Here is a 12532-nt window from a genome sequence, read left to right on the forward strand (position 1 = left end):
CCCCGCCCGTCGCATGACGTCACACCTCGACCATGCCCACCGGGCGGGAGGGAAATGGGGGCACCGGGGGGACCCCAAGTGTGGCGGGACACGGGGAGGGCCCTCGTGGTATGGGGATCACCCCCAGCTGGGATTTGGGGTGCGCCTGGGGCATGGTAGGGGGGTCCCCAAAAATGTCCCGCCCGCTCGTGGGATGCTGCTCGTGTATGGAGGTCCCCGAAAGTGTGGGGCTCCCCTAAGGTTATAGGGACACTCCAGGGAGTAGTGGGTGTGCCCCAGAGTATGGGGGGGTCTCCATAAGAATAGGGTGCCCCAGGGATATGGGGTTGCTCACGGGAGAATGAGGTGTCTTTCTGAAATCCATGATTTCAGGTCTGCACGGAAACATGAGAGGTGACCACAGAGAGCAGCAACACCCAGGGGGCTGTGAGGGTGCTCTGGAGCTGGGGGTTGTCCAAAATAGGGTGGGTGTCTCCAGGATGGATGTCCTTGGGTGTGTAGTGACACCCAAGGGATATGATAGTGCTCTACAACTGTACCGGTGTCCCCAGGGAAGAAAGGTGCCCCAAAAGTGGGGAGTACTCACAGAAAGCTGTGAGGATGGGGGTGCTCCAAGGGTTTGTGGGTGCCTGGGGGATGCTCTTGGATGCAGGTTTCCCCTAAAGGCAATAGGGGTACTCAGAGGAGTGAGCCAGGGGGTTCTCTAAGTCTGTGGGGCTGGCATGGGGGCACAGCTCTGTCTGATGGCATGGTTTGACTTGGGTCTGTCAGCTCGGCATGGCACAGCTAGGGTGAGACAGAAATGGGACTCTACTCGGGAGGGGTCCCCCACAGCAACCCCCAACAGGGGCCAAGCCAGCCCTGCAGTTCACCTGTGCACCCTCCAAAATGCTGGTGCCACACTTGCTCTATCCATGGGGAAACTTGAGTTACAGAGCTTTGCACTGCCATCACCCACTGGCCACGGCCTCGGAGAGCTCCCAGTCTCCTGGGGGGACTGCAGCACCAAGGGGTGTCTTGGAGGGAGCCTCGCACCCACTGAGGGCCTGGGGACAAGGTGAGGACCCCCAGCTGGAGAACCCCAGGAGGCATTACTGCAGGGGTGACAATGCACCCCCGGGTGTACTGCCAGTACGGGGTGGCCTGGGACACCAGGAGAGTGACGAGGTCTGCGGGCTTCCCTTAGCCCAGGAAAAGCATCCTGGGGGGACTGGGGAAGGGTCCCTTGGGCTGCCACTTCCCCTTCATGCTGGGAGAAGGTTTTGCAATCTCGCTTCCTCCTCAGGCAGCATAAAGAGGGCAGCGGAAGGAAGGGGCACTGGGTAGTGGCACAGCACGGGCGCAGGTGAGGGACCCCCTGGCCGGGTGCTGTGCCACATCCCAGCACACTTTGTTCCGGAGCCCTTTGGGGGTGACATCCGGATTTGAACCAGTGCCCGTGTGCTTCCCAGTGAGAAAAAGCTTGGGACTGGGAGAAGACCCCAGATTTGAGGAGAAAGCGACAGCAGCGAGCGGTGAGTCCCTGGGATTCTCCACTGGAGGTTGGGGCTTTCCTTGGGCTTTGAGAGCCCCCCAGCATCTGTCTGAGCCCCTTCACATGTGGAGCAGGCTGGGGGCCGGGGTGGGCTCCTCCAGCTGCCCAAGGAGCTGCCCCTGGTGTGAGGGGAGAGGGAGGTAGGACGGGGGGGCACTCAGGGCTGTGCTGAGGGCTTGTCTGGGGTGCAAACCCTCCATAGTCCCCGGAGACATCAGCCTTGGGTGCCGTGGGGGAAAAGTGCTTGCTCCCATTTCCTTGCACAGCGATGAGCCGGGAGGGTGCATCCCCATGGTTTGTCCCTCCTTCCTCCCTGCTGGGACCCTCAGGGCCACCCCAGTGTCCCTCAGCCCTTCCAGGATCAGGAGGGGAAATTGTGTGCTGCTTGCTCCCCCAGCTGGGCTAGCTGTGGGATACCCATGAGTGGGGGAATACCCAGTTCTGGAGGAACCAGTAGGATTTTGGAGTGCGGAGGAAGAAAGAAGCAGCCAGAAACAGACAGAGGGGAAGCACTGGTGTCTGGCTCTGCACCATGCCTGTGGAAGCCTCAGTCAAGAGGACCTTCCCCATCGACACTGGCAGCATTCTTGGCTGTGGTCCTCTGACATGCTGGGACCTCAGCATCCCAGCGTCACCATCCTGGGATCACCACCTCAGGGTTACCATCCCGGGAAAACTGCAGGAGAGGGGACAGCAGAGCCAGGGAGGGATTTTTCTGGGCAGTGGGCACCAGCCCAGCTGCAGCAGGGAATTCCTGTCAGGCAAAAGGGGAAAGTTGGTCCCAGGGAGGATTTGGGTTCAAACAGAGCCAGTTTGGGGCCAGAAACCCCCCAGCACTGCAGGGACGCAGCATCTCCAGACAGTCCTGGCCTCTCCCCCCTGGCGGGGCTTGAGGGCTCAGAAATGGGGCAGAGGGGTGAAAATGGAGTGAAACCAGAGTCCATATCCATACTGGGAGAAGGCTGAAAGCCAGTGGTCTCTGGGAAGGTAGGAACAGAGCAAGCTTGTTGTCTCCTACACGTGAGGAAACAGGAAGAGTGACTGTCACCTGTGATTTCCCCATTGAGGCCGAGCATGGGGAGCATGAGGATGCCTGGCAGAGCCCAGCTGAGCAACAGGAAGACCAGAGATGTGAAATATTTCCAAAGCCTCCTGCAAAGTGTGTGATGTCTTTCCGTCTGAGGCTTGAAACCACTCACAGAGGAACAGGACTGGGAGGGGGAAGAAGGGCATGAAACACTTTCAGATGTTTTTCAGTGCTGCCTGCCCCAGGTACCATGACCACAGCCCGGCTGAGGTGGCATGAGTGGCAGCTGCAGCAGTGATACTTGAGGGGGTGGAGAGGCTGGTGGGATCCAGGGGTACTTGAAGAACTTCAGAGGTCCCCATTGGGCTCTGAGATGCCCAAAGAGCTCGGAAGGCTTTTGAAGGACCCATACAAACCAGGGGACCCCACAGTTGCCAGAGGAGCCAGGTATCTCCTGGAGAGATGTGATGGTACATTGATGGGGGAGGCCCCCAGCCAGAGAAGAGGTGGTCAGTCTGTGAGGGAACCCCTTCTTCCACGGGAGTCAGGGAAGGGACAGGATTGGGGTAAAGTGGAGGAAACCAAGGTGCAGGGGGCACTTTACAAGGGGACATATGAGGGACAGTGTCTGCCCGCAACACTGCCCATTACCTAGGACAGTGTGAATACAGTGGAGTGATGCAGGAGTGCTGCCCACTGCTTGGGAGGGGCCTGGGTGGCAATGGAGATGCCAGGGGACCCAGAGATGCTGTCACACCTGGCCCACACCACTCTGCCACCCCACACTCATACCATTTTGTACTCCACAGGCAAAATGGAGTCCTTGTCCTTCAATGGGGATTTGTCCAGCTTACTCTCCCTCTACAACTACACCTATGACTACAGCACAGCCCTGCCTGACATCGCTATCTCCTCTGCCCCATGCCGGCCTGATGGCTCCGTCCTCAACAAGTACCTGGTGGTGGTGATCTACTGCCTCGTCTTCATCCTCAGTGTAGTGGGGAATGGGCTAGTGGTGCTGGTGGTGACCTCCAGCCACACCAGCCGCTCTGTCACTGACGTCTACCTGCTCAACCTGGCCGTGGCAGATTTGCTCTTTGCTTTCACCCTGCCCCTCTGGGCTGCCTACCGAGCCCACGAGTGGGTCTTTGGCACTGTGATGTGCAAAGCCATCTCCGTGCTGCAGGAAGCCAACTTCTACAGCAGCATCCTGCTGCTGGCCTGCATCAGCGTCGACCGCTACCTGGCCATTGTCTACGCCACCCGGGCCGCCACTGAGAAGAGGCACTGGGTGAAGTTTGTCTGCTTGGGCATCTGGGTCTTCTCTGTGTTGCTCTCCCTGCCCATGCTGCTCTTCCGTGAGGCTTTCACCTCACCCACCAATGGCACCGTGTGCTACGAGCGTATTGGTGAAGAGGACACAGCCAAATGGCGGGTGGTGCTGCGGGTGCTGCCGCAGACCTTCGGCTTTGCCTTGCCCCTCCTGGTGATGCTCTTCTGCTATGGTGTCACCATCCACACCCTCCTGCAGACCAAGAATGCTCAGAAGCAGCGGGCCATGAAGGTCATCTTCGCCGTGGTGCTCGTCTTCCTGGTCTGCTGGCTACCCTACAATATCACACTGGTGAGCGACACCCTCATGAGGACACAGGCCATCGCCGAGACCTGCGAGAGGAGGAACCGCATCAACACAGCCCTCTCTGTCACACAGGTCCTGGGCTTTGCCCACAGCTGCATCAACCCCATCATCTACGCCTTCATCGGCCAGAAGTTTCGCAACAGCTTCCTCAAGATCCTGGCGCAGCGTGGGCTGATCAGCAAGGATGCTGTTGCCCGCTATGGCCGTGCCTCCTATGCCTCCACCTCTGGCAACACATCCACCACCCTCTGAGCCCTTCTGGTATCCAGTCCTCGTGACTCCCAGCAGATCCCGGCACCCCACACACCTCAGCATCCTTATCCAGCCCCCTGGAACGTGGGTGGTGATGATATGGGGATGGGCAGGGCCACCACTGGATGCCGGACCCCAGCTGGAAGGGGGCTTGGGTGGCAAGGTGGTAGGATTCCATTGCCAGAGGAGCGATGCCAAGTGCTGCCCACTCTCCCCTCTCTTTGAGACAAAGCCTGTGACTCTGGGGATTCTGAGAGCCTGCTGTGGGGATGGTGTTTGTGGCCGTCGACCATGCAGCAATAAAGGAGTTAGTGGGTTGATCACCCAGGTCTGGTTTGTCTTTGCCACAGGAAAAGAGACAGCAGGACAGGGCTAGGGCACATCTCCATGGACAGTGCCAAGATGGTGGTGCCAGCTGAGCCTTTTGGAGTGCAGGTAACCCTGCTTCCTTCTAGGACAGGGAAGGGCTGTTGCCTCAGAGGCTATTGCAGAGGGTTTGGCATCCTGTAAAACCCCAGAAGGGGCCCAAGCCCAGGTTTTTTTCCCTACAGCCACCTAGCCAGGTCCTAGCACTTCCCTTGTACAGAGGTCTCCATGTGGAGTCTGTCCCACCTGGGGACAAAGCCATTCCTTTCCCAACCCCAGTCCAAGCCCCAGTAGAGCAAATTGCTGAAAGATCCCTAAGCAGCCCCTCACTGAAACTGAGCCAACACTGTGACCCCTGCCTGAAGGGTGCCAGCACCCCAGGCACCCCCTTCTCCCCCCGACACCACAATGTCAGGATATTGTTACGCAAAGGGCTGGGACCTGTCCCTTACACAAATGGGATGTTTCCGTCCCGGCTTGGGCAACTGGGGCTGACATTTGACTGGGGTAGAGGAGCTGAAGAGGGGGCTGTGACCCTGCTGGGGACTCTCCTGCCACCCTGTGTGCCAGGCATCAGGACGGCTACCCCAGCACTCCTAAGCATCTCTTCACAGGGGTCCCATATTGCTCCTCCATTGCCCTTGATCCAGGTTCCTGGGGGCCCTTAACCATGGGGGCATCAATGGGTGTCACCCATGTGCTGGCTCATGGGTGAGTACGGGGGTCTCCTGGCACCCAGGAGGGAGCCCCAGGGACTTGAGGCTGAGCAGGGTCAGTGGGGGTGCTGAGCCAATCACCTTTGCATCTGAGAAATCGCTTGCCCAAGTGGTTCCTCGCAGCGTGGTAGGAAGCCAGAGCTGTTGCCCAAGAGCTGTCTTCCCTCCCTGCTGTGGGACAGGGCAGGCAGTGGCTCAGCCTGGCTGCAGTCAGGACACCCCAGGAGGACTTGAACACCCCCATGCCAGCATTCCCCCACCCCACACCCAGCCTGGGTGTCAATCTGGCAACGATTGACAGATGACATGAGAGCCGCAGGGATAACAGAAATGGGTTGTTTTCATTTTTGTGGACCAGCCACAAGAAAGACAGATCTCAAACTTGAAATGTTGGGCAGCAGGACCTGCATGAAGGCCCTGGACACCTGGGTCCCCAGTAAGTCTGAGAGGAGACAGCCAGGGCAGGAGGTGTCCCAGGAACGGTGCCAGGGCTGCAGTCCCTGCTCATGTCGCCTGTGGGTGCCTTTGCTGGTAACAAACCAGGCAACAGCGGCCCTTCTTGCCAAAGTCCATGGAGCACGCATGGCACACCTTGCCCTGGCACAGCCTGCTGAGAGAGCAGGTGGTGAGAGCTGTGCCATCCCATTGCTGTGTCAGTGCCACCCCCAGTTACCCCCATAGCCCACCTGCAGCTGTACCGCCGGGAGAGGAGGCGGAAATCCTTGTGGCAGCGGGAGCATAGCCCTGTGTCATGGGTTGCCGGGCCGGGCATGGGGGCGTCGATGCCCTCTGTTTTCTGCCACAGGGCATCCTTCTCCCTGCAGGAGGGAACAGGTCAGCCCTGTATTTGTCTGGGCTCTGGTGCCCTCCTCCGGGCAAAGGGGTTTGGACCCCCTTGCCCTTACATGGAGTTTCCGGGGCTCTCACCGCAGCAGCTCCAGCAGCCGCTCCTTCATGTCGCGGATGAGCTCCTGCTGCCGCGCCTGCTCGGCGCCACGCATGGCCTCTCGCTCCAGGGCCTCCCGCTGTGCCCGCTGCAGCGCTGATGCCCAGCGCTCACCGTCCTGCCGGGCCCTGGCACGGGGCAGCGGGGAGATGGTCCTCCTGTCTCTCAGCTGGTCATCTCTCCATGCATGCATGCATTCATCCCTCCCTCCCTCCCTCCTTTTCTCTGATGCCCATCCATCCCCAAGCTTTGTCCCCCTCCCCACAGGCACCTTGCCATCTGCTGAGTCAGCCACCCATCCATTTCCCCGCTGTTTGTCCATCCTTCCCCACACCCATTCCCCTAGCCTTCTGCCCACCCACCCATGCATCTACTTACCCAAAATTCATCCCTCTGTCTTTCCATCCACCATCCCATCTCCATCCATCCATCCCAAATTCATCCTTCCTGCCCTCCCTCCATCTACTCACCCCAAATCACTCCACCCCTCTGCCCACCCACCCCTCCACCTACCTATCAGTTCCAACTTGACCCCTCCCTGCAGTCATCCTTCCCCAAATCCTTCCCTCCCTCTCCCTGCCCATCCCCAGCTGCTGCTCCCCTGTGTCCAAGTGGGACATCATTGGGGGTCCCAAGGGAAACCCTGTGGCAGGTGGAGATGGGGGATCCCATTTTGGGGTGGTGGGTGATGGAAGTGGGGGCTCCTGCCCAACCTGCTGAGCTCCTCCTGCAGCCGTGCCACCTCCTGTCGCTGGGCCTGGAGCTGCTGCCGGCTCTGCCATGTCTCCTCCCGCGCTGCAGTGGCCAGGCTGGCCAAGCGCTGTGGGAGAGTGGCAACTCAACCTTGGACCCCAAACCCCTGCCCCACCACGGGATTCCCTCAGGCTTGCTCATACCATGGCCATGCTGGCAGCTGTACTGGGCTCCCCCTCTGCCTGGGGGTCCAGTGAGGGCTCCTGGGGACCACGGGCGAGCTCCAGTGCCTGCCGCAGCACCTCCTCCACGACGGCCACCTCATTTTGGGCACCAGCATGCCCCAGGATGTCTGTCTGTCTTGCTGCCACCAGCGCTGCCTGGCACTCCCGCAGGCGCGAGGCCAGCGCTGCCCCCTCTGCCAGCACCTCAGCCAACTGGGTGCCCCGCTCCTCCGCCACCTCCTGCCAGCCCCGTGCCTCCTCCTGTGCCTGCGCCAGTGCCCCTGGGCACCCTGCTGCCACCACCGTCTCCAGTGCCCGCTCCAGGAAGGTGTTGGTCTCCCTCAGTGCCTCAGCCTCGTGTGCCCACAACCGGGCCCGCTGGGCACTGCCCTCCTCCTGTTGCTGGTGTCGCACTTCTGCCCGTGCCAGCCGTGCTGCCAATGCTCGCACTGCCACCTCCTGCTGACCCAGCTCAGCCCTCAGCTGGGATACCAGTGCCTGTAGGGATGCCTCCATCCCACCCGGCTGCCTGGGCACCAGTGATGGAGAACTCAGCGTGCACCTCATGCCAGTGAGTGGGGTAGTGCCAGGCTCCCTGGCACCATCAGGCTGAGGTGATTTGCCAGAGCCATGTACATCCTTCAGTTCCTCTACATCTACATCCTCCATCTCCTTCTCATCCTCCTCCAACTCCTTTTCACCCTTCTGTCCCAAATTCTCCTTCATGTCCTCCTCCACATCCACCTTCACATCCTCCACCTCCTCCACCTCCTCCTCCGTATTCTTGTCCTCATCCTTTTCCACCTCCTCTTCATCCTCCTCTTTCATGTCCTTCTTCATCTCTGCGTTTTCCATCTCCATATCCTCCACCTCTACATCCCCTGCCTGCAGGGCAGACAAGGTGTGTGGACATGAGTGAGCTGGTGTCCCACAGGGTGCCGCAATGGGATGGACGATACCATCAGGCCATCTGTGTGCCCCAGTGCTGGTGTTGTGTGTCTGTGGAGCTGTCTTTGCTGGGCTGCTCCTGGTCATTGAGCTGGGCCGTACCAGCGACCTAGAGGGGACACAGGGCTCAGGGTCACCAGGTCACCCCCAAGGCGAGCACGGTACTGCCATCCTCCCTCTGAGTTCCCTGTGCACAGCCAACCTTCGGGGATGTAAAGGGCAGCAGGGCTGGTGACACCAGGTGGCACCTGGTGGCAGGGGACCAGGGATGCTGGTGCCACCAGCCTGAGAACCCACAGAATGGGTGGCACCCAGAGACCCCTGTGGTGGTTGCAGGGGGGCATTGGGGCTGCATGTATGCTTGTGGCAGTGCGTGCACACAAGTGTGCAAGCAGCAGAACAGGTGTGAGTGTGCTGGAACAGCTGCATTCATGGGTGTCCCCCTGCAAGTGTGCCCAGAGGGCAAGGGTGTGCAAGCATGTGCCCCTGTGTGTCAGATGTCACAGTGTCACAGTGTTGCAGCAGACCTGTGCCTGGGGGTGTACTTGGCAGAGGATGGCTCCGTGTGTGTGTACACATGTGTGTGGCATGTTTGCAGGCACAGGCATGGTGTGTGTGCTGGTGCCGGTATCTGTACCCTCCTGGGGCCATGTATGGAGGGCTGGCACCTCTGGGATTCCACGTGGGGTCCAGGGAAGTTGGACAATGCCCATATGCTGCTCTGCAATGTTGAGCCTCAGGTACCTCTGATGCCCCTGACACTGCTGGTGCCACCAATGCCCCCGTGTCCCGGTGTCCCCAGGCTCACTCAGAGAACATAGGCCAGGCGATGTCCAGGTCGTCCCTGTGCAGGGCCAGGTGGAAGGTGACACAGTCCAGCTCATAGAGGCTGCCCAGGATCTCTGCCCGATGTTGGGGGCTCAGGAAAGGGCTGCGGGCGTAGTACCACTCGCTGCAACCACAAAACAGGCTCAGGCACCCCTCTATGCCCTGGGTGGGCACATATGCCTGCAGCACCCTTACTGACCAGGTGCTGCAGGGCGCTGCCCATCTTGACCATGTCCCCCACCCTCACTGTGCCCCTGCTCTCACCGGAGGCTCTCGGGGTCGAGGAGGCAGAACTGCAGGGACTCTGCCAGCTGCCGATGCACCAGGCAGTACCGCAGGAAGGCTCGGCCCCTGCCCACAGGGGTCTTCAGCTGGGAGGGAGAAGGGGTTATCAAACCCTGTCACACCAGTCTTCCCCCTACACACCTCCCCCCCAGCCCATGCAGGGGGAAAGGAGGTCCCCAGGTCCATGGCTAGGGGGCAGTGGGGACCCCAGAGGGGAGAAAACCCCTTATAGCACCAGTGGGTGAATCCTCAGTGCCCAAGCGAGTGTGTACCTATGCACAAGTGCATGTGTACCTATAAGCAAGCAGAAGCATGTGGATGTGCACAAGTTCCCAGGCGTCCCACTAGCCCATGCCCACCTTGTCCAGGGAAGTGACGAACTGAACGCCCTCATGGTCCTGCCGGCACCGTGCCAGGCCTTGGCACAAGAAGTCCCAATAGTCCCTGCGCTGCCCAAAGAAGCTCCTCTTCTCCTTGAGGTCGAACTGGCAGATGTACAAGCTTGGAGTTTCTTGTTTGAAGGTGTCCCCTGTCTCCCAGCCTGTCCCCTGTGAGGCTAGGATCCAGCCAGCCGCCCCAGCAGGGTTGGTCCGGGTGTCCCCTGGCTGTCCTCTCTTCACTGGCTCCATGCCTCAATTTCCCTTCTGCAGCACGTGCAATTACACACGTGGATGAGGGAGAGCCTGGTCCAGGTGCTCATGTGGCTGGGGCTGCCCAGGGCCAGACAAAGCTGGCTGGGGTCATACCACCCCCCCCCGAACGGTTAACATAGGGTCTCCTCAGCTCTTAGTTGTGCCTAAGGGGAAACTAAGGTGCAGAGCAGCAGGGACAGAGGAGAAGCAGTACCTGGAGGAGGAACTCCAGCTGGGCACAGAGGCTGTGCAGCTCCCGGCTCCCATCCGTCACCGGCAGGTTCTGCTCCCGGTAGCTGCAGTTCAGCTCAGCCACGGTCTCTGCAGGACGGCAGGGCTGAGCTGGCATGGCACTGCTCAGGCAGCAGACAGTGGGTACTCTCTCCCATCCCATCCCATCCCATCCCATCCCCCTCTCCACTGCCTCACAACTCCTGGACCCAGGGATTTCTAATGGCAGAATTATAAAATCTAAGTTGGAAAAGACCTCTAAGATCCAGTCTAGTTGAGAACCAGATCTGCTAAGTCCCCCACTAAACCATGTCCCGAAGTGACACATCTGCATGTCTTTTAAATATCTCCATGGGTAGTGACTCCACCACTTTCCTGGGTAACCTGTTCCAATGTTTGATAACCAATTCTGTGAAGAAATTTTTCCTAATATTTAACCTAAACCTCTCCTGGCATAACTTGAGGCCATTTCCTCTTGTCCTAACCCTTGTAACCAGGGAGAAGAGGCTCATTTCAGGCAGTTGTAGAGAGACATAAGGTACCCCTGAGCCTCCTTTTCTCCAAAGAGAAAGAGGAACTTGCCCTAGGATGAAACAGGGGAGCAGGGGGAGCAAGGAGCACAACTATCTGCTGGGCACTGCCAGTCCCCAGGGACTGGCAGCGACGACAGGAGCAGGCAGCAGTGGTCGGGTTGGCACTTGTATGCTCTGGAGCACCCCTGATAGTGACACCCCTGCTGCCCATGGGCTGGGTGCAAGAAAGGACCCAGGACAGCCAGGTTGAGATGTGCCATACAGGGGACACGCTGGCAGGGGACTGGCTGGCACACTTACTCTGCAAGTCCTTGATGACACGGTTGAGCTCCCCGTCCCCCGCCATGGCTCTGCACAGGGATCTGCAAAGGCAGGGGCAGTGATGAGAAGTGCCAGGCTGGCAGTCCTCTGGCATGCCCAAACTCTCTGTCCCAGGGAGAGGGTCTGTCCTCACCCAGCTCTACCCCAGACCTGGCTGCTGTTAAGGTGAGAGAGGGTGGGTGTAAGCACCCCCTTTCCTTGCCCATGTGCCCTCACTGCATGAGGTAGGAGGGATGGGGTGGACAAAGGTGTATCCTGTACCCCCTTATTTGTCCATGTGCCCTGCCCCAAAATGTCCTCAGCCTCTGCTCCCATTCCCTGGGGAGTTCCTGAGGCTGAGCATGGCTTATCTGTAGTGTGTCCCTGTGCTTGTCCCTGTCCCTGTTCCTCAGGATTCAGGATGTGGGTTTGGCACAGGGGAAGCTCTGCTTTTTCTTCTGCTCTCGCTTCCCTCACATCATGACCAGTGTGGGGGCTCCTGGATGGTTGGAGAAGGGGGGTACACGGCTCCTGACATGCAGCCCCTCCAAACTAAGCCCCCCCTCAGCAGAACCTTCTGGCACATCATGCTGCCTGGGGGGCTGGCACAGGGCTTGGGGGTGTTGTGGGAATGGGGTGAGGAGCTGGGGGGCACAGTGCAGCGGAGTAATTTTGGGGAGCAGTGGGTGGAAGCCTGAGGACAGGGTGAAGGAAAGAGCCCATGGAGGTGGCAGGTCTGTGACTTGTCACTGTGGATGGTGTCTGGGTGGTGTGGGGGAACACATGTATGTGCATGGGTGTGTGCATGGCAGGGTGTGTGTGCACTCACAGGAGGGTTGTGCATAAGCATGTCCAAGCATGCCCAAGAGTGAGTGAGTGCCGTGTGCCTTCCCCTGTGCCCTCTGTCACGGCAGAGTGACGGAGCAGGACATGCGACTCAGGATGCCTGGGTTCCCATTCCAGTGCCCTTGAGAGACCTTTGATGAACTATCTTCCTGTCTGCCCACCCTGCCCATGCCTCAGTCTCCCCGGGGAAGAGAAGCCCCTTACCTGTAGTCAGCAGCTTGAGTGCCCCGAGTTGCTCGCTGAGTGCTGGGGGCACGCTGGAGTGTCCTGTGCCCACGCTGTGCCTGCCTGCTTCTCCTTTTGTACCTTGGCCAGGAGGAAGTGTGGGAGGTCGGTGAGGCCGCAGGAGCCACCACCCACCCGGCCCATATCACATCAGGCACTGCAGCTTAGCCCCCAGCCCCCAGCTCCCTGTTATGAAGGGTGCCAGTTCTGGGGAAAGGGTCAGCAAGGCTGGTCCCCCTAGGCAGCTTCTGTGGAGGACAGAGGAAGGACAGTGTCAGGTCTGGGGGGACCCTGGTGTCCTCCCATG

General features: G+C 59.6%; 2 protein-coding genes across 4 annotated transcripts; one reads left to right on the forward strand and one right to left on the reverse strand.

Annotated features, from left to right (window-relative positions):
• Positions 1-7: 7 nt before the first annotated feature.
• Positions 8-4760, forward strand: CXCR2 (C-X-C motif chemokine receptor 2). Of its 3 annotated transcripts, XM_027637512.1 has the most exons (4): positions 951-1057; positions 1286-1345; positions 1452-1514; positions 3371-4760. In XM_027637512.1, exon 4 carries the CDS (start codon positions 3376-3378, stop codon positions 4450-4452), a length of 1077 nt encoding a protein of 358 aa, XP_027493313.1. In that variant the 5' UTR covers positions 951-1057; positions 1286-1345; positions 1452-1514; positions 3371-3375; the 3' UTR covers positions 4453-4760. The 3 variants fall into 3 exon arrangements, with proteins under 3 accessions (XP_027493311.1, XP_027493312.1, XP_027493313.1); XM_027637510.1 differs by lacking the exon at positions 1286-1345 and having other exon boundaries at positions 8-1057; XM_027637511.1 differs by having other exon boundaries at positions 944-1345.
• Positions 4761-6038: 1278 nt separating this feature from the next.
• Positions 6039-12262, reverse strand: RUFY4 (RUN and FYVE domain containing 4). Its single transcript, XM_027636567.1, has 12 exons — positions 12205-12262; positions 11155-11216; positions 10305-10411; positions 9818-9943; positions 9438-9544; positions 9154-9297; positions 8448-8454; positions 7377-8282; positions 7194-7300; positions 6462-6608; positions 6221-6352; positions 6039-6141 (listed from the first exon to the last, which is right to left on the reverse strand). Exons 2-12 carry the CDS (start codon positions 11198-11200, stop codon positions 6039-6041), a joined length of 1932 nt encoding a protein of 643 aa, XP_027492368.1. The 5' UTR covers positions 11201-11216; positions 12205-12262.
• Positions 12263-12532: the final 270 nt, after the last annotated feature.

This window comes from Corapipo altera, unplaced genomic scaffold (genome assembly GCF_003945725.1).
Source record: "Corapipo altera isolate COAL_440 unplaced genomic scaffold, ASM394572v1 45, whole genome shotgun sequence".
Taxonomy (NCBI): Eukaryota; Metazoa; Chordata; class Aves; order Passeriformes; family Pipridae; genus Corapipo; species Corapipo altera.

Excerpts from the sequence above, each read along its gene's own strand:
- CXCR2 (XM_027637510.1), top strand. The coding sequence starts at position 889 with ATGCTGGTGCCACACTTGCTCTATCCATGGGGAAACTTGAGTTACAGA. Across the intron at positions 1,058-1,451 it reads ACTGAGGGCCTGGGGACAAG|TGAGAAAAAGCTTGGGACTG; the intron begins GTGAGGACCCCC and ends TGTGCTTCCCAG. Across the intron at positions 1,515-3,370 it reads GAAAGCGACAGCAGCGAGCG|GCAAAATGGAGTCCTTGTCC; the intron begins GTGAGTCCCTGG and ends TGTACTCCACAG.
- RUFY4 (XM_027636567.1), bottom strand. The coding sequence starts at position 11,200 with ATGGCGGGGGACGGGGAGCTCAACCGTGTCATCAAGGACTTGCAGA. Across the intron at positions 10,412-11,154 it reads TGTCATCAAGGACTTGCAGA|AGACCGTGGCTGAGCTGAAC; the intron begins GTAAGTGTGCCA and ends GCCGTCCTGCAG. Across the intron at positions 6,142-6,220 it reads TCCCGGCGGTACAGCTGCAG|GCTGTGCCAGGGCAAGGTGT; the intron begins GTGGGCTATGGG and ends CTCTCTCAGCAG.